At 44.9% G+C, this 24,278-nt stretch overlaps 1 protein-coding gene across 2 annotated transcripts in view; it reads left to right on the top strand.

Annotated features, from left to right (window-relative positions):
- The window catches only part of FAM184B (family with sequence similarity 184 member B), a 97,053-nt gene that overhangs the window by 56,890 nt on the left and 15,885 nt on the right, over positions 1–24,278 (top strand). For both annotated transcript variants that reach the window (XM_074951627.1, XM_074951629.1), the window contains exon 8: positions 23,691–23,797. In XM_074951627.1, the coding sequence (XP_074807728.1) occupies positions 23,691–23,797 (107 nt within the window). The remainder of the gene's footprint in view (positions 1–23,690; positions 23,798–24,278) is intronic.

Genomic DNA, 24,278 nt, shown 5'->3' on the forward strand with positions numbered 1-24,278 from the left:
TCTTCCTTACCATGAAATAATGTCACTCTCAAACAATGCTTGAATATTATAATGATAATAAGCGTTGATTGCTTTTGGAAATCATCAGTTGTCATAATAATTCTGTGCATTCATAGAGTACCTTCCATGCAAAGATCTCAAAGAACTTTATAAACAATAATTATTTAAGACGTACCTGAAAATAAATATTATTGTCCACATTTTACTGATGGGGAAACTGAGGCAGAGAGCCATTAAGTGACTTTTTCAGGGTCACAAAGGAAGTCTTACTGGCAATACAGGGAATGTAGCCTAGGTCTCCTGACCTCCAGTCCTGTGGTGTAGTCATGAAATCATTGTAATCTCAAGATACACATAAGAAAGGCCATCCTGGGTCAGACCAATGGTCCGTCTAGCCCAATATCCTGTCTTCTGACAGTAGCCAATGCTTGGTGCTTCAAAGGGAATGAACAGAACAGGGCAATCACTGAGTGATCCCTCTCGTCCACTCCCAGCTTCTGGCAGTCAGAGGCTAGGGAACCCAAAACATGGGGTTGCATCCCTGACCATCTTGGCTAATAGCCATTGAACTCCATGAACTTCAATAATTCTTTTTTGAATCCAATGATAGTTTTGGCCTTCACAAATTCCCCTGGGAATGAGTTCCACAGATTGACTGTATGATATGTGAAGAAGTTCCATTCGCTAGGTTGTAAATTTGTCCATTCATCTGCAAGTTCTGGCATAGAGAAAAGGATTTCCTATGAAAGGACATGTGGATTCTTGATGTCGCTCTGTAAATTGCTTGTCTAGAACCACCATTTCTTGGCACAATTGCCCAAGGATTGAGGTCCAATCAACTGATAATACTACCCTTTCATATGCACTGAGTATTCACAGCCAGGAGACCACCGTGTACTGTATGAACAGTATTGTGTTTTGCTAAAGACATGATTCCCAGCTGGAAACACTGAAATAGCTCAGTCTTGAGCTTCTGCCTCGAAGGTTAAGCAGTGTGCTGTCACTAATCCAGTTCTAACCTGGACACAATTTCAGACCTAAAAATAGCTGCATAAGGCACATTTGTGGTTGGGTTGAAGTAGTGAGAGTGTTGTGCAGAGTGGAGGGAAGCGTTATAATTAAATCTCACTCTGGATGCTCCTGAAAACACAATATTGATATACCACTGAGATTTTCTAGGTAAACTAAATAAATCAAATTCTTGCCTCTTCTCGCTCTCAGAAGGAAGCATGTGGGAAATGGACTAAAATAAAATTCTAAAGCTTAGGCATATTTGGTCATCTCCTTAAAGCTTTAGGAGCTTTCTCCATACGTACTAAAGTGCACGAGCTGATATTACAAGATACATAGCATGGAAGGGCAGGGACCATCTTTTCATGTTATATGCATGGACAGCACCTAGCACAGTGGGGTCCCCTGATCCTCGTTCGAGGTACCTGAGATACTACCAGAGTACACATAATAATAATGGCAATGTGGTAACCCATCTTGGTTTCCCCCTTTAGGAATTGCCCTGAGTATTGATGGGGTGAACCTGTGACCTTAAATGAGCCTGAAATAACTTTGGAGCCAGCAAAACAACGTCACATGGTGACACTGTGTCACTGTGTTGTGATGTTTTGTCTAACATGGTGCCATTTTGATGCAATATCATCATATGGTGAGTGAAACATTGCAACATCATGGTGACCAAATTTGTCTCACTGACAGGGGTGAAAGTAACTTAAAAGTCTTAACTGGCCCCCGGAAAGGGCGGGGCCTCGGCCAGAAGGGGCAGAGCTGGGGGGGTCAGCCTCCCCTAGCTAGCCCTTCAGCGCTGCCTGGCCCACGCCCCCCAGGCCTCCAGTAGCAATTTAAAGGGTCTGGGGCTCTGGCCGCTGCTGCGGTAGCAGCGGCTGGGAGTCCTGGGCCCTTTTAAATCACCAGGCCCCAGGGCAGCTGCCCCTCCCCTCCACCCACTCTGGCAGACCTTGCGGGTGGCAAAAGGGGCAATGACATTAAAGCACTGCCATGCAAGTGGTTTAAGGACCCTATCAGCAGGGCCACCAACGAGGGGGGCGGGGGGCGCAAAAGGGTTAGTGACGTCAAAGCGTTGCCGCGGCAGTGCTTTAATATCGGCTGTGTACGGGCCCATACCGGCAGCCACTTCTCATCGGTACACCGTACCGGCCCGTATTGGCCCACTTTCACCTCAGCTCACTGAACACATTCTCAAAAGTGGCAATTCTAATATGAATGCATCAGAAGGCAGTTTTAAGTCTTCCAAATGAATGCAGCCCCTTACAATAGGGATAGCAAGAAGAACATCAGATTTTCTTTGTAATCAGGTAGCTAGTACAGTAAGCCAAATGCTTCTCTTTGATTGCAAGAGCAGAGCTCAGCCCTGATATTTCACTCTTCTTACAGGCACCAGAAGGAAGGAAGGTCCAGGAATTAGGGCGCTAGCTAGCACTTAGGAGACCCAAGTTCAATTTCCTACTCCACCGCAGACTGCCTGTATGATCTTGGGCAAATTGATTAATCTCTCTGTGTCTCAGTTCACCATCTGTAAAATGGGGATAACAGTACTTTCCTCCTTCACAGGAGTGTTGTGAGGATAAGTACATTAAAGATTGTGAGGGGTTATGATAAGGTGATGGGGACCATATAAGCCACTTAGAAAGATACAAATCTTTCACTGGTGTCTAGCTGTTTAATTTATCCATACAAGACATTTCTAGTGCCCCCCAAACCTTGGCAAATAGGGATTTCCACATGTGTAGAGAGAGCAGAATATGGATTGAAAGAAATAAACCCATTTTTCCAACAAAGAGATCCTAGTTATGGTTAGAAAAGGGTAAGACTTCTGAGGAAAACTGAAATATTTTAAAAGTTTTATAATTCATATTCTTTCTATACCACACTGGATGTTTTATCAGTCATTTTCTCTTTTCTTTTTTTTTGTGGGGGAGAGGGCAGGGGAGAAGGTTGGGAGGCAAAGTCAGCTGTTCTTAGAGGGACAAGTGCAAGCATACTGTGAGAAAAAGACCTTAATATTGGTGAAAAAATGATATTAATGAAACTATTTGTTAGGTCATTGGTTAGGCCATTACAAAGTTGTCTGTGTCTTTATGGAATATTACGATATATAGCTACAAGTATGTTACAGCCAGGATATTTGAAAATATAACACTACATAGTATGATTAGCTAGTTATGACACAAAATATTCAAGCTAATCAAAGAAATTCCATGAGGTTTCTATCACCATGGAGACAAGCCAAATGTCAGGAAGTTACCCCTCCTTAGTCTGAAAACAATGTTCATTACCCCTAAGTGTCTCACCTAGACACCCCCATCTTATATAAATATCGGTTTGATACAAATGTTAGCCTTATCTCAAGACAAACAATGTAAAACATTCACGTTTTAGAAAGAGACCTGCTTTTGAAAAGAAACATAGGGTTGAATTATCAGAGCAATAAATCTAGGGGTAAAGTGGGCTTTTTCACTCTCCGAAGAGAAACTTCTAAGTAAATCCACACAACAAAGTCTATAAATATCTCTGTTGAAATGAATTTTTTAATTACCCTAAAATCTTCATTCAGAAAAGCTTATAGGAAATATATGTGTACTTGGAAATGTTTTAAACCTTTTGTTTATTTCTTAAATGAAATGTCAAACAACTTTGTGAAATACATGTTTGCAAATATGTTAGCTAAATGCAAAGCTCCTAATACCATAGCTTTATAAATGGTTGTCAGGGTTCCCTCCCCACTCTGAACTCTAGAGTACAGATGTGGGGACCCACATGAAAGCCCCCTAAGCTTATTTCTACAAGCTTTGGTTAAAAACTTCCCCAAGGCACAAATCCTTTGTCCTTGGATGGTACGCTGCCACCACCAAGTAATTTAGACAAGAATCAGGGAAATGACCTCTTGGAATTCCTATTCCCCCAAAATATCCCCCCAAGCCCTACACCCCATTCCTGGGAAGGCTTGAGAATAACATACCAACCAAATAGGTAAATCAGATTCTTAAAGAACAGAACTTTATTATTAAAAAAAAAAGTAAAAGAAGCACCTCTGTAAAATCAGGATGGAAGGTAACTTTACAGGGTAATCAGATTCAAAACACAGAGGATTCCCCTCTAGGCAAAACTTTAAAGTTACAAAAAAACAGGGATAAACCTCCATTTTAGCACAAGGAAAATTCACAAGTTGAAAACAAAAGGTAATCTAATGCACCCTGCCTTATTTACTTACTCTTTTTGCAATATTGAGACTCGCTTTAGGATGGTTTATAGGAGAAGGAGTTTTCTGACCTCGTGCTTCTCTGCTTCCCAAGAGAACACATACACAAAGAGCACAAACAAAGCCTTCCCTCCCCCCCACCCCAGATTTGAAAGTATCTTCTTTCCCCATTGGTCCTTTTGGTCAGGTGCCAACCAAGTTATTTCAACTTCTTAACCCCTTACAGGTAAGAAGGAATTCTAGGCTACCCTTAGGTATATGGTTATGACAATGGTAAAATGCTTTATGTACTGACATAGGATCTAGAGACCTTGCTGAACTAATTAGTAATGTAAGAAGACATTTAAGAGTAGAATATTTAAATTAATGGGGAATTGATTAATTAATTAATTCCTGGCAGTGGGCAAACAACTCCCTCACCCATCTGAGGAAGACACAAAGAATCATCTCTCCAAAAATTGTTATAAAGAACTAATAACTCGTTGAATAACTATTTAAGCAAAAGACTTTCTGCGAATTATTTAATTTAAAAAAACTGTTTTGAGAGCCAAACACTTGGCTTCTATAAAGAAGAGGAGTGTTTGGACTCTTTAAAAACAAAATTTCATTTCCTGACAAATTCTAATAAAATGGAAGGAATATCTCAGAAAGTGAACTGAATAAAAAGAGAGAGTTAAAACTCAGTTTAAAAGTTGTCTGATGCTGTCCTGCCACAAGAATAACAAAGGTAATTAGACGAGTATTCAGGAGCTATAGGTGTCACCTAAGCCAATCCCAAAGGCATAGAGCCAGTGAAAGAGTGACAGCAATCGACTTTGAATCTAAACAAACCTGGAAAAGGTGTGTTTTCCTACAGTTTCATGGAATTAGGAAGGAGAAGAGTATAAAAAAACTCTGAAATGAACACCCCTCACACACACACCTGCTCTGCTACTCTGCTTAAACAGCAAGCACTCCACAACTTATCCTGTCAATCTCTACAAGCAAGCTACCAGAGACACACAAGAAAAACAAGTATCGGGGGTAGATGTGTTAGCCTGTATCCACAAAAACAACAAGGAGTCGGGTGGCACCTTAAAGACTAACAGATTTATTTGGGCATAAGCTTTTGTGGGCTAGAACCCACTTCATCAGATGCATCCGATGAAGTGGGTTCTAGCCCACTAAAGCTTACAAGAAAAACAGAAGACTCAAGAAGAGAACAAGCCAAGGACAACCTCCCCAAGAGTTGAATGTGGATTGGTGAGAGTTAACTAATACACTGTCAACGGATTAGATTTAAAAACTCTTGTAATGATTTTATTGGAATATTGAAATGCAATTGTAACTTAAAATATGAACAGTTTCTCCTGTTAATCACCAAATGGTTAAACCATGTATTCTTGGCGAGGGCTAAACATTGGTAAACCAAGAAATAGTGGGACTTAATTGGATTTTAGATTCTTTATATTGGTTAACTAGCCTAATTTAAGGTGACTCTTTAAATGGCTTCTTCTAAGTAACTCCCTTTGATTTCATAGTATTCAGTTAAGATTGCTTACTTTCTCGTGTATAAACTAGCTGGTTATTATTAACTAAACAGGATCTGCCTGCTTTAAACAAATTTGTTTGCCCAGCTATAGGCAGTTCAAGTATGAATGAATTCACAATAATTTTGGGAAATGAAACAATATACTTTGGGATTAAATTTACCAGATGAAGAACACCTAAGAGTCGAGTTCACTCTCGATGGCATCTCTGCCAAAACTCTGCACAGAGAGGCACACAGGTGCGATTGTAATGGAAATAACCAGTTTATTATTTGTGTTGTTTTGTTTAATGTTTTCTTTGCCTTTCTTTAATGATAAAATAGCCATTGCTAATAATTGTGATTATGGTCTCAATTACGGTGTCCCCTAAAAGAACCCCTGTGACTAAAATAGTGGGAGTCACACCCCTGAGTTGACAATAAGAGGAACAATAATCAGTAAGTGCTGGCCTACCACTTCTTGTTTCTCTAAACTTAAAATTACTTGGTATCCCACAATTTAAAATTACCCTCTTTACTCCACAATACTCTTGAAATGTGAAAATAATTCAGTAGCACATAGTAAACATACTGCTACTTGCTGTTGGAGCTGTGGAAAAGGGATTTGATGCAGCTTTAGGTCCCTTAACACAAAGTCTTGTTGGATGGAAGTGTATGAATTATGGTATTAGGTCTACAACAGACTGTGCTTTCAAGAGGCTTTGTTTTGCAGTAGGATGGTATAAAATACAAAGTCATACAAGCTGTTGCTATTATTATTGTCTATTAACGCCAAATAAAATGAGCCAGATATTCAGCTGATGTAAATTGGCATAGCTCTTTTGATGTCAGTAGAGCTATGCCAATTTAAACCACCTGAGGGTCTGGCCAGATATTCTGAAGCAATGAAAGACTGCAAAAAGGCTGAACGTAGCAAAACGATGGGGAGAGAGGGCATGCATTGGTGAATCTTGAAACCCCTTTTTGTGGCTTGAAAGATAAGAAAAAGAAGTTTAGTGGGATGTAGCCTTTGTTTCTGGACCACTGTCTAAGATATTAGAAATAGTGGGGTGCATAATGTATTCCTAAGAAGGCGCATTCATCCCTGCTCCCAACTCCGTTTCTACAAAATAAAATATTTGAAATAGGAAATCCTTTTTCCATCCAATTTCCTCTTCATCCATTATTCTCTGTGACCCTGCAGATTTGCTGCTCAACCTGTTCCTAGTCAGTGTGAACTTAATATTACCAATGTTTTGAACCATTAGTTTCCCCTTAGAGTCTGGAAGCTTTCTAACCTGGTAAGCCCAGGTGGAGTTCAGATGTCCCTCTTCTTTTCTTCATACTTATTTGATTCACAAAAGGAAAAAGCACCCTGGGTTTTTTAATTGGAAAATACAAAGCCTGAATCCAAACACCTCATTTGAAAATTGTACTTTGATGCTTCCTCTCAGTGGTATTTGGGCCCAGAAAAAGAAATACGCTATGGAGTAAATTAATGTTAATGTGTGTTATGCCCAGCCCCACAGGAAAGCTAATATACCATTGACTATGGATATGTCTACATTGAGAGTTTACCCATGTCTTGGCTCATATGCATTTGTCCACATGTCAGTCAAGCCTGCTGCCAGTCCACACTGCAGAGATGCACGTGTGCCATACCCTATGTAGCCATGTCCACAATGACACTATAGCTACTTGTTATTCCAAGCCTGTATTCATAGGTGTGCCTAATCGGATACAGAATGTGAGCGAGGCCAAACAGCAAAAATTAAGATGTTTGTACACCAATGCGAGGAGCCTAGGTAACAAAATGAAGGAACTAGAGCTACTGGTGCAGGAAGTGAAACCAGATATTATCGGGATAACAGAAACATGGTGGAATAGTAGTCATGGCTGGACTACAGGTATTGAAGGGTATGTGCTGTTTAGGAAAGACAGAAATAAAGGTAAAGGTGGTGGAGTAGCATTGTATATCACTGATGAGGTAGAATGTAAAGAAATAAGAAGCAATGAAATGGATAAGACAGAGTCCATCTGGGCAAAAATTACATCAGGGAAGAAAACTACTAGAGCCTCCCCTGTGATAGTGCTTGGGGTGTGCCATAGACCGTCAGGATCTAATCTGGATATGGATAGAGCCTTCTTTAATGTTTTTAATGAAGTAAATACTAATGGAAACTGCGTGATCATGGGAGACTTTAACTTCCCAGATATAGACTGGAGGACAAGTGCTAGTAATAATAATAGGGCTCAGATTTTCCTAGATAGCTGATGGATTCCTTCATCAAGTAGTTGCTGAACCGATTAGAGGGGATGCCATTTTAGATTTGGTTTTGGTGAGTAGTAAGGACCTCATAGAAAAAATGTTTGTAGGGGACAATCTTGGTTCAAGTGATCATGAGCTAATTCAGTTCAAACTGAACGGAAGGATTAACAAAAATAAATCTGCAACTAGGGTTTTTGATTTCAAAAGGGCTGACTTTTAAAAATTAAGGAAATTAGTTAGGGAAGTGGATGGGACTGAAGAACTTATGGATCTAAAGGCAGAGGAGGCCTGGGATTACTTTAAATCAAGGCCGCAGAAGCTATTGGAAGCCTGCATCCCAAGAAAGGGGGAAATATTCACAGGCAGGAGTTGTAGACCAAGCTGGAGGAGCAAGCATCTCAGAGAGGCGATTAAGAAAAAGCAGAAAGCATACAGGGAGTGGAAGATGGGAGGGATCAGCAAGGAAAGCTACCTTATTGAAGTCAGAACATGTAGGGATAAAGTGAGAAAGGCTAAAAGTCAAGTAGAGTTGGACCTTGCAAAGGGAATTAAAACCAATAGTAAAAGGTTCTATAGCCATATAAATAAGAAGAAAACAAAGAAAGAAGAAGTGGGACCGCTAAACACTGAGGATGGAGTGGAGGTTAAGGATAATCTAGGCATGGCCCACATCTAAACAAATACTTTGCCTTTGTCTTTAATGAAGCTAATGAGGATCTTAGGGATAATGGTAGCATGACAAATGGGAATGAGGATATGGAGGTAGATATTACCATATCCGAGGTAGAAGCGAAACTTGAACAGCTTAATGGGACTAAATCAGGGGGCCCAGATAATCTTCATCCAAGAATATTAAAGGAATTGGCACATGAAATTGCAAGCCCATTAGCAAGAATTTTTAATGAATCTGTAAACTCAGAGGTTGTACCGTATGATTGGAGAATTGCTAACATAGTTCCTATTTTTAAGAAAGGGGAAAAAAGTGATCCGGTTAACTACAGGCCTGTTAGTTTGACATCTGTAGTATGCAAGGTCTTGGAAAAAATTCTGAAGGAGAAAGTAGTTAAGGACATTGAGGTCAATGGGACAAAATACAACATTGTTTTACAAAAGGTAGATCGTGCCGAACTAACCTGATCTCCTTCTTTGAGATTTTTTAGACAAAGGAAACGCAGTGGATCTAATTTACCTAGATTTTAGTAAGGCATTTGATACCGTGCCACATGGGGAATTATTAGTTAAATTGGATAAGATGGAGATCAATATGAAAATTGAAAGGTGGATAAGGAATTGGTTAAAAGCCAGACTACAGCGGGTCCTACTGAAAGGTGAACTGTCAGGCTGGAGGGAGGTTACCAGTGGAGTTCCTCAGGGATCAGTTTTGGGATCAATCTTATTAAAGCTTTTTATTACTGACCTCGGCATAAAAAGTGGGACTGTGCTAATAAAGTTTGCGGATGATACAAAGCTGGGAGGTATTGCCAATTTAGAGAGAGACCGGGATATCAGGAAGATTTGGATGACCTTGTAAACTGGAGTAATAGTAATAGGATGAAATTTAATAGTGAGAAGTGTAAGGTCACGCATTTAGGGATTAATAACAAGAATTTTAGTTATAAACTGGGGACGCATCAATTGGAAGTAACAGAGGAGGAGAAGGACCTTGGAGTGTTGGTTGATCATAGGATGACTATGAGCCGCCAATGTGATATGGCCGTGAAAAAAGCTAATGCAGTCTTGGGATGCATCAGGCGAGGTATTTCCAGTAGTGATAAGGAGGTGTTAGTACCATTATACAAGGCACTGGTGAGACCTCACCTGGAATACTGTGTGCAGTTCTGGTCTCCCATGTTTAAGAAGGATGAATTCAAACTGGAACAGGTACAGAGAAGGGCTATTAGGATGATCCGGGGAATGGAAAACCTGTCTTATGAAAAAAAGAAAAGGAGTACTTGTGGCACCTTAGAGACTAACCAATTTATTTGAGCATAAGCTTTCGTGAGCTACAGCTCACTTCATCGGATGTCTTATGAAGGGAGACTCAAGGAGCTTGGCTTGTTTAGCCTAACTAAAAGAAGGTTGAGGGGAGATATGATTGCTCTTTATAAATATATCAGAGGGATAAATACTGGAGAGGGAGAGGAATTATTTAAGCTCAGTACCAATGTGGACACAAGAACAAATGGATTAAACTGGTCATTGGGAAGTTTAGACTTGAAATTAGATGAAGGTTTCTAACCATCAGAGGAATGAAGTTTTGGAATAGCCTTCCAAGGGAAGCAGTGGGGGCAAAAGACCTATCTGACTTTAAGATTAAACTCGATAAGTTTATGGAGGAGATGGTATGATGGGATAACGTGATTTTGGCAATTAATTGATCTTTAAATATTCAGTGGGCTGTGATGGGATGTTAGATGGGGTGGGATCTGAGTTACAACAGAGAATTCTTTCCTGGGTATCTGGCTGGTGAATCTTGCCCATATGCTCAGGGTTTAGCTGATTGCCATATTTGGGGTCGGGAAGGAATTTTCCTCCAGGGCAGATTGGAAGAGGCCCTGGGGGTTTTTCACCTTCCTCTGTAGCATGGGGCACGGGTCACTTGCTGGAGGATTCTCTGCACCCTGAAGTCTTTAAACCACGATTTGAGGACTTCAATAGCTCAGACATAGGTGAGAGGTTTTTCGCAGGAGTAGATGGGTGAGATTCTGTGGCCTGCATTGTTCAGGAGGTCAGACTAGATGATCATAATGGTCCCTTCTGACCTTAATATCTATGAATCTATGAATCTCATAGTCCTTGGCGTCTTCTCCACATGGAGCTGCTCCAGTGCTACAACTTGTCTGTCTTTCCCGATCGCCTGTGCGGAAGTGCTTTCATGTTGCCATACTGAAAAATCAATTCTGGCTATGCAACCTGCTCAAATTCTCTCTGTTCCAGCCTGGGGACAAGCCATGATCAGCTGCCCCTGCTTGCAGGTGAATGGTTTGTGCAGTGGAATAGACATTCGGTGAGACACTGGATGGCATTTCATGAACAGTTTCATAAACACCAACTTTGATAGCAATGGCAAAGTGCCTGACGTGTGGGTTGTCAGGAGATCTAGACACCACCTGTTGGGAGAAGCTGGGGCCTTACTTCCTCCTAATACTATCATTATCAATGGCGTGTTGGTGCCTACCATTATTTTGGGGAACCTGATCCTAGCATGGCTCATGAAACCATATCCAGGCAACACAGGACCTGGCAGAAGAAGGTTCAGTTACATGACCAGAAGTTTCGGGATGGTTGTGAGGTGTGGCTTTGGCAGGATAACAGTGAGATGGTGCAATTTACTGACCTCTTTGGGTGCCCTTGTGGACAATGCCAGCCATGTGATTGCAGTCTGCTGCGCTCTCCACCACATCTGCAAGGTTAAAGGTGAACATTTTTATGGAGTGGATGCAAGACAAAACATCATTGGTCAGGGACAATCACCAATAGTGGCTCTAACTTTGGGGAACATAAATATTTTTGAAATACTAGAATGGAAAAAAGTGCTATTCTAATGGTGGGATCCTATCACCTTACGCAAGGGAGAGTTTAAAAAACTGGCCATGGAACTGGGTATCCATTGAGCAGAGAGGCTTAGTGAGCTACCAGCATGGTCCAAGAAAATGTTCTCTTTCCAGAAATCTGAGAAATCATCCAGAATTTTTATTCCATGAAAAGTTTTCAGACATAATGTTCCCAGAGAGGAATGAAATCATGATGAAAATGAACCAAAGTTTGCATTATGAGGCATACCTCTAATGCCCAGTGGCTGAAGCAGGGTAGGGGGAAGTCTGGAGCAGAACTCAATTGTGCACAGGTTGTCGGGTAGCCGGGAGGTCAATCCATATAAGAGGCTGCCCAGGGCAATGGTCAGGTTTCTCACAGGGGTCAATAGCTGGAAGATCCAATCCAAGGGGCTGGGTCAGCGGATTAGGAATGCAAGGTAGCAGGGTAAGGTCAGGCAAGGCAGCAGGGCAACAAGGTAGGGTCAGGCAAAGCAGCAAGGCAGTCCAGGCAGCAACCAGCAGATAATTGTCTGTTGCTCAGACACCTTCCTCCTGCTGTTGGGGCCTCTATAGAGTCCAGGTACCCAATGGAGTGCTGCCTGTCCATCCAATCAGGGACCTGGAGTGTAGTTCCTGTGGGTCTGTAGGCCTTCAGCACTATGGTTATTGGTCAGGAATGGCATTTCAGTGCCCTACTGTGGTGCAGCAGTTAAGGATGATGCTGGTGGGCATGTGTTTAATACTGGGGTCTTGAGATAACCCCTATTCCCATCGGGGCACCAAAGGAGCAGGCTTGTCTGGATGGACTCTGTGGAAGGCTCTGGCTTTTTCTGGAGGGTGCACATGATGGTCTGGTTCCCAAGACCGCTCTTCCAGCCTGTATGCTTCCCAGTTGACGAGGTACCATATCTTCCCTTTTCATATCTATGAGTCTACATTTTGTGAACCAGGTATTTGCCTTGGACTTGGACTGGTGGAGGGGGAAGTTGTTTTTGTTGGGAAAAAGATTGTTGGAGAAGGGTTTAAGGAGGGTGACATGAAATACAGGTTGCACCTTAAGACATTGGGGAATTTGAAGTTTGAGGGTTACTTGGTTGATCTGCCTGCAGATCTGGTAGGGACCTAGGTAGTGGTGGTCCAGTTTACGAATGGGTCTGCCTGTTTTGAGGCGCTTGGCCAATTTCCAGGAAATATACCCTGCACTGCTTCATTAAACCCCAGAACTTGCTATGGGTCCCATTGTAGCACTCTGGTAAGGTTCTGTGAGTTTGGCTCCTGAAGGCAATGTGGGCTGTGAGGCTGCAGGAGATGTTCCCTTTTGCAGTCTTGTGAGCTGTTCTTGAAGGGTGTGGTTTTCTGCACAAAGTTGGTCCATTGTAAAGCTTGGTTTTCCACCTGCAGGCAAGTGATCTGCTCCTGGAGGCTCAGCATCCCCTGTGACTCTGCACCTGTGAGTTCTATACGCTTTTTGGGAAGGACAATCCAGGGCGGAGACTGACGTGGTCTGAGCAAACTGTAATGCCTGGTGGCCAAGATGGCTAAGGGGCAGTCCAGTGCAGTAGTCAAGTGTGCACGGGTTGTGAGGTAGCTGGGAGGTCAATCAGTATCAGAGGCAGTCTGGGGAAATGGCCGGAGTTCTCACAGGGGTCAGTTACCAGAAGGTGCAACCCAAGGGGCTGGGTTGGGTCAGTGGGTTGGGGAGGTGAGGTGGGGCAAGGTTGTAGGGGAACAAGGTAGGGTCAGGCAGGAACCACCAGGCAATAGTCTGTTGCTTACACAGCTTCCTTTTCCTGTTGGGGTCTTTATGTAGTCCGGGTACCCAATGGAGTGCTGCCTGTCCATCCTATCAGGGGCCTGGGGAGTGGTTGCTGTGGATCTGTAGGCCTTTAGCACTAAGCCCTGGTCTACACTAGGACTTTAGGTCAAATTTAGCAGCGTTAAATCGATGTAAACCTGTACCCGTCCACACGATGAAGCCCTTTTTTTCAACTTAAAGGGCTCTTAAAATCGATTTCCTTACTCCACCCCTGACAAGTGGATTAGCGCTTAAATCGGCCTTGCCGGGTCAAATTTGGGGTACTGTGGACACAATTCGGTGGTATTGGCCTCCGGGAGCTATCCCAGAGTGCTCCATTGTGACCGCTCTGGACAGCACTCTCAACTCAGATGCACTGGCCAGGTAGACAGGAAAAGAACCGCGAACTTTTGAATCTCATTTCCTGTTTGGCCAGCATGGCAAGCTGCAGGTGACCATGCAGAGCTCATCAGCAGAGGTGACCATGCAGAGCTCATCAGCAGAGGTGACCATGATGGAGTCCCAGAATCGCAAAAGAGCTCCAGCATGGACCGAACGGAAGGTACGGGATCTGATCGCTGTATGGGGAGAGGAATCCATGCTATCAAAACTCCGTTCCAGTTTTCAAAATGCCAAAACCTTTGTCAAAATATCCCAGGGCATGAAGGACAGAGGCCGTAACAGGGACCCGAAGCAGTGCCACATGAAACTTAAGGAGCTGAGGCAAGCCTACCAGAAAACCAGAGAGGCGAACGGCCTCTCAGGGTCAGAGCCCCAAACATGCCGCTTCTATGATGAGCTGCATGCCATTTTAGAGGATTCAGCCACCACTACCCCAGCCGTGTTGTTTGACTCCTTCAATGGAGATGGAGGCAACACGGAAGCAGGTTTCTGGGACTAAGAAGATGATGATGAGGTTGTAGATAGCTCACAGCAAGCAAGCAGAGAAACCGGTTTTCCCGACAGCCAGGAACTGTTTCTCACCCTGGACCTGGAGCCAGTACCCCCCGAACCCACCCAAGGCTGCCTCCTGGACCCGGCAGGCGGAGAAGGGACCTCCGGTGAGTGTACCTTTTAAAATACTATACATGGTTTAAAAGCAAGCATGTGAAAGGATTAATTTGCCCTGGCATTCGCGGCTCTCCTGGATGTACTCCTAAAGCCTTTGCAAAAGGTTTCTGGGGAGGGCAGCCTTATTGCGTCCTCCATGGTAGGACACTTTACCACTCCAGGCCAGTAGCACGTACTCGGGAATCATTGTAGAACAAAGCATTGCAGTGTATGTTTGCTGGTGTTCAAACAACATCCGTTCTTTATCTCTCTGTGTTATCCTCAGGAGAGTGAGATATCATTCCTGGTCATCTGGTTGAAATAGGGTGCTTTTCTTCAGGGGACACTCAGAGGTGCCCGTTCCTGTGGCTGAACAGAAATGTTCCCCGCTGTTAGCCACGGGGAGGGGGGAGGGTTGAGGGGGTAGCCACGCGGTGGGGGGAGGCAAAATGTGACCTTGTAACAAAAGCACATGTGCTATGTATGTAATGTTAACAGCAAGGTTTACTCTGAAAGAGTGTAGCCACTGTTTTATAAAATGTGTCTTTTTAAATACCACTGTCACTTTTTTTTCTCCACCAGCTGCATGTGTTTCAATGATCACAGGATCTTCTCCTTCCCACAGGCTAGTGAAGATTAGAAAGAAAAATAAAACACACTCGTGATGAAATGTTCTCTGAGCTCATGCTGTCCTCCCACACTGACAGAGCACAGACGAATGCATGGAGGCAAATAATGTCAGAGTGCAGGAAAGCACAAAATGACCGGGAGGAGAGGTGGTGGGCTGAAGACAGTAAGTGGCGGGCTGAAGAGAGTAAGTGGCGGGCTGAAGACAGGGCTGAAGCTCAAATGTGGTGGCAGCGTGATGAGAGGAGGCAGGATTCAATGCTGAGGCTGCTGGAGGATCAAACCAATATGCTCCAGTGTATGGTTGAGCTGCAGCAAAGGCAGCTGGAGCACAGACTGCTGCTAAACCCCTGTGTAACCAATCACCCTCCTCCCCAAGTTCCATAGCCTCCTCACCCAGACGCCCAAGAACGCGATGGGGGGGCCTCCGGCCAACCAGCCACTCCACCACAGAGGATTGCCCAAAAAACAGAAGGCTGGCATTCAATAAATTTTAAAGTTGTAAACTTTTAAAGTGCTGTGTGGCATTTTCCTTCCCTCCTCCACCACCCCTCCTGGGCTACCTTGGTAGTCATCCGCCTATTTGTGTGATGAATGAATAAAGAACGCATGAATGTGAAGCAACAATGACTTTATTGCCTCTGCAAGCGGTGATCGAAGGGAGGAGGAGAGGGTGGTTAGCTTACAGGGAAGTAGAGTGAACCAAGGGGGCGGGGGGGTTCATCAAGGAGAAACAAAGAGAACTTTTACACCGGAGCCTGTCCAGTCATTAAACTGGTTTTCAAAGCTTCTCTGATGCGTACCACACCCTCCTGTGCTCTTCTAACCGCCCTGGTGTCTGGCTGCGCGTAACCAGCAGCCAGGCGATTTGCCTCAACCTCCCATCCCACCATAAACGTCTCCCCCTTACTCTCACAGACATTGTGGAGCGCATAGCAAGCAGTAATAATAGTGGGAATATTGGTTTCGCTAAGGTCTAAGCGAGTCAGTAAACTGCACCAGCGCGCCTTTAAACGTCCAAATGCACATTCTACCACCATTCTGCACTTACTCAGCCTGTAGTTGAACAGCTCCTGACTACTGTCCAGGCTGCCTGTGTACGGCTTCATGAGCCATGGCAGTAAGGGGTAGGCTGGGTCCCCAAGGATAACTATAGGCATTTCAACATCCCCAACAGTTATTTTCTGGTCTGGGAATAAAGTTCCTTCCTGCAGCTTTTGAAACAGACCAGAGTTCCTGAAGATGCGAGCGTCATGTACCTTTCCCAGCCATCCCACGTTGATGTTGGTGAAACATCCCTTGTGATCCACCAGAGCTTGCAGCACTATTGAAAAGTACCCCTTGCGGTTTATGTACTCACCGGATTGGTGCTCCAGTGTCAAGATAGGGATATGGGTTCCGTCTATGACCCCACCACAGTTAGGGAATCCCATTGCAGCAAAGCCATCCACTATGACCTGCACATTTCCCAGGGTCACTACCCTTGATATCAGCAGATCTTTGATTGCGTGGGCTACTTGCATCACAGCAGCCCCCACAGTGGATTTGCCCACTCCAAATTGATTCCTGACTGACCGGTAGCTGTCTGGCGTTGCAAGCTTCCACAGGGCTATCGCCACTCGCTTCTCAACTGTGAGGGCTGCTCTCATCTTGGTATTCATGTGCTTCAGGGCAGGGGAAAGCAAGTCACAAAGTTCCATGAAAGTGCCCTTACGCATGCGAAAGTTTCACAGCCACTGGGAATCGTCCCAGACCTGCAACACTATGCGGTCCCACCAGTCTGTGCTTGTTTCCCGAGCCCAGAATCGGCGTTCCACCGCATGAATCTGCCCCATTAGCACCATGATGCATGCATTGGCAGGGGCCCATGCTTTCAGAGAAATCTGTGTCCATGTCCTGATCACTCACGTGACCGCGCTGACCTTGTCTCCTCACCCGGTATCGCTCTGCCAGGTTCTGGTGCTGCATATACTGCTGGATAATGCGTGTGGTGTTTAATGTGCTCCTAATTGCCAAAGTGAGCTGAGCGGCCTCCATGCTTGCCTTGGTATGGCGTCCGCACAGAAAAAAGGCCTGGAACGATTGTCTGCCGTTGCTCTGACGGAGGGAGGGGCGACTGATGACATGGCTTACAGGGTTGGCTTACAGGGAATTAAAATCAACAAAGGGGGTGGCTTTACATCAAGGAGTATTTCAGGCAGGACTTCACGGAGGGTTCCAATAAGAAATGGTGCACCCAAGTAATTGTTCTTATTGGAACAAGCAGGTTGGTCTGGCCTCTGATTGATACATGGCTAGATTTACTTCGTTGCATCTTCTCTGTGAGTGACTGCAATGTGACCTAGAGGAATGAGTCCCCTAGAGGGGGGGTGGGGGGAGCGGAAGCAAATGAGTACAAGACAAATCTGGTCTATTTCTTGTTTTGATCCACTCCATCTATCTTTTACATCTTTGGCTGGCAGCAGATGGTGCAGAAAGACTGCAAGCCATCCTCATCTCTTGCCTGCCCGGCAGAAGATGGTACAATAGGACTGCTAGCAATCCATATCGCCTGCCTGCTCACCATAAGATGGTTCAATAGGACTGACTGCAGGACTAAAGAGAATGACCTGGTCAAGTCACTTCTAATGTAGTCCCTGCACCCATGTCTACCCAGGCGCTCCTGGCCGACGTGGCCAGGAGCACCTCGGACATGACGATGACGGCTACCAGTCCTATTGTACCGTCTGCTGCCATAAGGCAATGGGTTGCTGCTGCTGTGTAGCAATGCAGTACCACGTCTGCCAGCACCCAGGAGACATATGGTGACGGTTACCTGAGCGGGCTCCATGCTTGCCGTGGTATGGCGTCTGCACAGGTAACTCAAGAAAAAAGGCGCGAAATGATTGTCTGCTGCTGCTTTCACGGAGGGAGGGAGGGAACGGGGTCTGACGATATGTACCCAGAACCACCCACGACAATGTTTTAGCCCCATCAGGCATTGAGATCTCAACCCAGAATTCCAATGGGCAGCGGAGACTGCGGGAACTGTGGGATAGCTACCCACAATGCAACACTCTGGAAGTCGACGCTTGCCTCGGTACCTTGGAAGCACTCCGCCGAGTTAATGCACTTAATGCACTTAGAGCATTTTCTGTGGGGACACACACACTCGAATATATAAAAACGATCTCTAAAAAACCGACTTCTATAAATTTGACCTAATTTCATAGTGTAGACATACCCTAAGACTGGTTGGGGTGGCCTTTCAGTGCACTACCATGGTGTAGCAGCTAAGGGGTAACTCCTAAGAACCTGGTGGACTCAAGACCAGCAACCTGAAAATACCACTGGCTACACTGTTGCCCCAAACATCACTTGCCCCATCAAGAGAAAAAACTACCTGCTGCACGAGCAATCATCTTAAATGGCCTATTCAGATAGTCCAGAAGGATAAAAATGGACTTGCAATGGACATACCATCACCACAACGTGGGACAAATGTTGTCTAGCCAAAGAATGCAAATGTAGCATTGACAGGATGAATGAGTGACAGTCACAAAGAACTTTACCATTTTTTGAAGCCCCATGGACGTATAAGTGCTACCATAGGGAACAGGCATGTGGTTGCCAAAGTAGTGTCTGTACCAATAACAGGATGAATGAACTAAAAGCAATGTCAGTCACAATTAACTCTACCAGTTGCTGCAGCCAGATAGGCTTGTAAGCAGTAGTTGATGGGAAAACCAAGGAATACAGCCACATTACGTAGTCAATCCCGGTTTTACAAAAGGCATTACTGGCAAAATTCCACATTCATACCTGCTAGGCCATGAATTCTGTACCCTTATAGGAAGGCTTAATTGGATACAATGTATGAAACAGAGTGTTGAATTTACATAATTGTTTCATTTTTTTTCTCCTGCTTGGCATCCATCTTGGGTAGCTTGCGAGCATGGGGAGGGGGTGGGTGGGAATTCTATATGGGTGGCTGTAGTTAAGCAGCTGCCACCCAGGATAAACAGTATTCTGTGGTGTTTAATTTTTTTTTACTCCTGGCATCCAATTTGGGTAGCTCATGGTGGGGCAGTGGCAGTTTGTAGGGAATATCCCATAGGGGAGTCGAAGTGTAGTACCCACCACCCAAGATAAACACTTGTCCTCCTGGAATCTAGCATCCTCCTGCATGAAAAAAAATTACTTGTCATATCCCAAAATCCTGCCCTCATGTACCAGAGAAGAAGTACTTGGCAGTAATAATAGAAAATGTGATGACTGGTGCTTACCAGGCTGTAGATCGGGGCCCCAGTCCAGCTCCACCCTCTGTCTCCCCAGGGTGGTCCACCCCAAACAGGACCTGAGGGGATCCGCACGCACTGTCTGCTAACCCGTCCTGCTGGGGGTCCTGACTGGGAGCACTAAGTTCTATGGGCAGCTCCTGTCACACCTGCCTCTCCTTCCTCCTGCCTCACGACAAGACCCTCTGCAATCAGGAGGAAATCATGTCTGTGCTGTCAGCCAAGCACCATGCTGAGCTCCCCACAGCAGGGGCATGCGACCAGTCTGGCAGTTGGAGTACTTTTCCTTGCAGTACATGGACTTGAGGTGTTTAATCTGCTCCCAGCATGGCACTGTTGTCCGGTGGATGCCCTGCTCAACTAGCCTCTGAAATCTTTTCATTGAGATGAATATTATGCCAGCTCCTACTAAAGCCAAGGCTCTGGATCACCAGGCAGCACCTGGTGTGGTTCTCCTGGCAGCTTGCAGCATGCTGGGATTCAGCCATTTTGAGATGGCCAGGCAGGCATCTGTGAGTTGTCAGCACAAGCTGTTCATAAACATAAACATAAACAGTGGGTAACTTCTGGCCCATAGAGAACAAGTGGGAGGGAACTGAGAGGGCAGAAAGGCAGGAACATACAGACAGGGAATTGTGGGAGTGACAGTGGAGGACTATGTTGTCTCAAGGGTGGTTCACCTTGTAATTGGTACACCCACATCACAAAGTGGGAGGGTACTTAGGTGGGTCAGATGGTGACACACTCTCTTACCCACACCCCCAAACGGGTATGTTTCCTCATATTCTACAGCCCCTAGCCTAGATGCATGTCTAAGGGCTTCCAGTGTGAATGCTAGGGGCAAAAACCTGTGGCTCAACACGAGTAAACCCAGAAGTGTAGACATCCCTGTGTTATTTTGAAGGCCAATTTTATCAGCAATAGCAGTATCTAAAACCTTCAGTAAGTGCTGTCTTTCCATTACATGTGGTAAAACAGCATGACCTCCATAGCTCACAAGTCACAATAAATGTGTTAGTTTCATCTTAGGCCTAAGTGGCCAGTTGGCCAAATCACAGACCTGAACTGATTCACCATCTCTTTCTCAGTGAGACCTTGGGCTAAAATAGTAGCAATGTTGGAAGGTGGGTGCAGTTGGCAGGTGGATGAAGGAAGCTCACCCAGCATCTGCCTGCACTAAGTATATTTATAGCCAGTGTGACTACTCCCTTAGAACATTACATAAAAATGTTTAAAACATAAAAAAAATCACCCCATTTTAATTAATAATAATAGGGTGTGAGCCTGGATACAGTTACTCATGCAATAGTTCTTATTCATGCAAACATTTCCCTTAAACTCAATTGGACTATATGAATAGGTGAAGACTATTCACATGAATAAAGGTTTGCAGGGTTGGGCCTATACTCTCTGCAGAGCCCAGTATGCAGGGCCCTCCCACTCATTTTGTAACTCCTGGGGGGCGTCCACACATACCGGCCCTCAGTCCTGAGCTGGAGTTCTGAAATGCAGCTTTTTGCCCCAAGTGTCCTATTTTTAGTCTGACTTTGTGACTTTGGAATCTCTTATGGCAAAAGGTGTTTTTTTGGACTACACTCGTTAGCTGCTCACATTATACATGCTGTTTTTACTTCTGTTTACAAGTGAACAGACAGATGTATCCTTTGATGTGGTGCATTAAATTTACATTTGATCTTAATGAGTACATATTGTATTGGGATAAATGAACCTGAATGCTTATTCCTATCAGTCTTTTTTAGTGGGCTCAAAATAGCTTGTATATAATTTTGCCAGTAGATGGCACTAAATGTACCGCAGATTAAACAGTGTTTACTCCTTCCAGAGTGATTTGAACTGCACACGCACAACTTGTGCTTCTTGCCGTATTGGCACAAGGACACTAGATGGAACTAGTTTCGTTTCTATATACATTAAGTAACAAGTCTCAGTATAACTAACATGGTGTGTGATTTTTTTTGTGATGTGTGCACCTGTCCGTTAGACACTAGACCAACCTTTCGAGTCTTCATTTATTCACTCTAATGTAAGGTTTTGCGTGCCGGTAATACATTTTAACGTTTTTAGAAGGTCTCTCTCTATAAGTCTATATTATATAACTAAACTATTGTTGTATGTAAAGTAAACAAAGTTTTAAAAATGTTTAAGAAGCCTCATTTAAAATTAAATTAAAATGCAGATCTTATCAGTTTAGTGCAGTGGTTCTTAACCCTGCGGGTGCGAGATGCCCTTTCTGGGGGTGCGAGACATGCGAGATTTTTTTAGAAGGTAAATCATCGAAAACACAAATTAAGCACAGGCACGTAAGTACAACTACTTTGTTTCATCAAACCTATGTATTTATTAACATTATACATTTTTTAACGATTACTGTAATATACAAAGTTTTCAAATTTTCAAGTTTTTAAGCTAATTGAAGTGTAATTTTTGATAAGGGCTGCAGAGCACTGGGCCCAGGCCAGGAGCAGAGCCCTGGGCTGGCTGCCAGTACCCAAAGCTGGCAGGAGGGCTAAGCAGGGCTGGAGGCCCGGAACCCAGCTGGCAGGGGGCCGGGCGGCTGGAACCCGAGACCAGCAGCGAGATGAGCAGGGCTGATGGCTGGTATCCCAGGCTGGCAGCAGGCTGAGTGGGGCCGATGGTCAGGACCCCAGCTGCCAAGGGGCCGGCGGCTGGAACCCCAGACTGTCCGTGGGCTGAGTTGGGTGGCGGACAGAACCCCAGACCATCAGCGGCTCACCCGCTGCCGGTCTGCGGTTCTGTCCGCCAGCTCCTGCCAGCTGGGGTCCTGGCTGCCAGCCCCGCTCAGCCTGCTGCCAGCCTGGAGTTCCATTCACTCAGGCCAGCAGTAGGCTGAGAGGGGCCGGCAGCTGAGACCCCGGCTGGCAAGGGGCCGGCGGCTGGAACTCCAGACTGTCAGCGGGCTGAGCGGGGCCGGTGGACGGAACCCCGGCTGGAAGCAGTGTGCCAATAAAAATCGGCACGGGTGCCGCAGGTTGCCGACCCCTGCACTAGACTGAGTCTACCACCTAACTTTGCATAGGCCACCCCAATGGTTCATATAGATTGTCAGATTGTAACTTTCTTTCGCTACTGACCTCAGCTTGATTTGACCTGTCAAACTATGTGAAAAGCTCCAATTTGCACATCTAGCCCCTGATCCAGTCCGCACATCTCCCAGTCTCCCACGGTGAATACTGAAAGATGTGGCAATGGTACAGACTTGGCCACACATCGGAGACTTGAATTTGTTTCCAACTTTCTCTATGCATGTAATGAATGGTGAGTTGGGGAAGTCTGATATATATAAAAAAATCATCAGGGTTGATTCAATTTCCCTGTTAGATAAGCTTTCTGTCCTTGGCAGCCCTGCTAGAGAGCTTTTTTTAGCAAGGCTTATGGCTGCTTGCAGCCTTCTATCGTGTCTTAAGTACAAACACAGTAATGCATCCATGGACGCAAATGGCCATGTTTCCCAGCTAAACTTCTACACATGCAGCACCAGTAATCGCAATCCAAAACACGGACTTCTACTGCTTGAGCTACAGGAGTATCCCCACTATCTGTAGTACTGCTGGGACTTCAGGCCTTTGGGCAGCTACTCGAGGGGGAGGAAATATATGATCAGAGTGGAAAATATATCCAGCAAGGACAGTGGGACAAATTCACACAAGCCACTGTATTATATAGTCTTCTCTCACCCTTACCCTGTTAAACCAAGCTCATCCTTGAATGTCTGACGCCCAAAGGAGAATCAGATGCAACAGGTGTGTGCCAAGCAGCCACACATTTATAGGCAGCTGGTGCCTGAATGTTGGCGTTGATCTCCTGTGAGTCTCATACACTCCAGGACAACAGTACCTGAGTGGAGGGACTACAGTGTTCTGGTTTGCACTTATGAGCACCAATGCTGTATCCATGAACTGAATGGAATGTCAGACTTAGTCCCTCTTACGGCTGGCCTATACAGATATAAAATCATCTCTAACTAGGGGAGAGACATGGCTCAGGTGCTAGAGACCTGTGTTGTTGGAACAGCTGCTTATGAGTTTTGTCCCCAGTGTTGCAAATTCATGGCCATGGCAGATTCATTACCGCATTCTTCATGTGATCATCACATACAAAGGAACAAAGACTACCCTGCTTTTATTTTACTCAAAGCCATAAACAATACCAGCCCTGCCACCAGCAGCCCTGCCATTTATATGCAAAGTTCCTTCCCGTTCTCTTTTGATTGTTTTGCAGAGGAAATAAATTTGAGAAAAAAAATTACAAATAGCAAATTAAAGTAACTTTGCAATAGAAATAAAGAGCTTGTGTTTAATTAAGCTGCAGGTGTCTCTAACAGCAAGCTTGATACTTGCCTTTTTCTTTTAATCCCAGGAGCCGTTTCTGCAGCAGAAAGACAGGTCTAAACTGCAGAGAGAAAGGGGCAAAGGCCAAGAGCCCTTAAGAGCACAGACAGGGACCAGAAATGAAGTCAAGCCACGGTACAGTGCAATCAGAGGGCTCCAGTCATAAAGTGACTTGGAATTTAGGTTTTACTTGGAGTATGTTAATGGAGACTGTAGAGGAGAGTATCCTGAGACCCTGGGAGTTACATCCTTTCAGCGGTTTGGGGAGGTTTTGTGCTGAACCCCGGAAGGATAAGGGCACACTGAGTACTTCGGGGATGGGCCATGTGTGTCTGGAAATGGGGAGAGGTAAAGAAAATCTGCTGGGAAAGTGCTCATCCCCTGAAGGAGAGCAGCAGGCATGCTCATCCCCGGCAGGAAGGACTAAGCACCTAGGGAGAGGGAGCACATTGAGACCCTGGGAGAAAATGCATGGAAGCTGTAGCATGGAGTGAGGATGTGGTCTTGCATTGCTCATTAGCACCTCCCTCTGGCCACTGCAGACATGAATGAGTGCCACAAGAGCAAAGCAACTGTAGACTATAAGCAGCTAATAAAGCTTTTCCACTTGACAAGT

This window comes from Natator depressus, chromosome 4, assembly GCF_965152275.1.
Source record: "Natator depressus isolate rNatDep1 chromosome 4, rNatDep2.hap1, whole genome shotgun sequence".
Classification (NCBI taxonomy): domain Eukaryota; kingdom Metazoa; phylum Chordata; order Testudines; family Cheloniidae; genus Natator; species Natator depressus.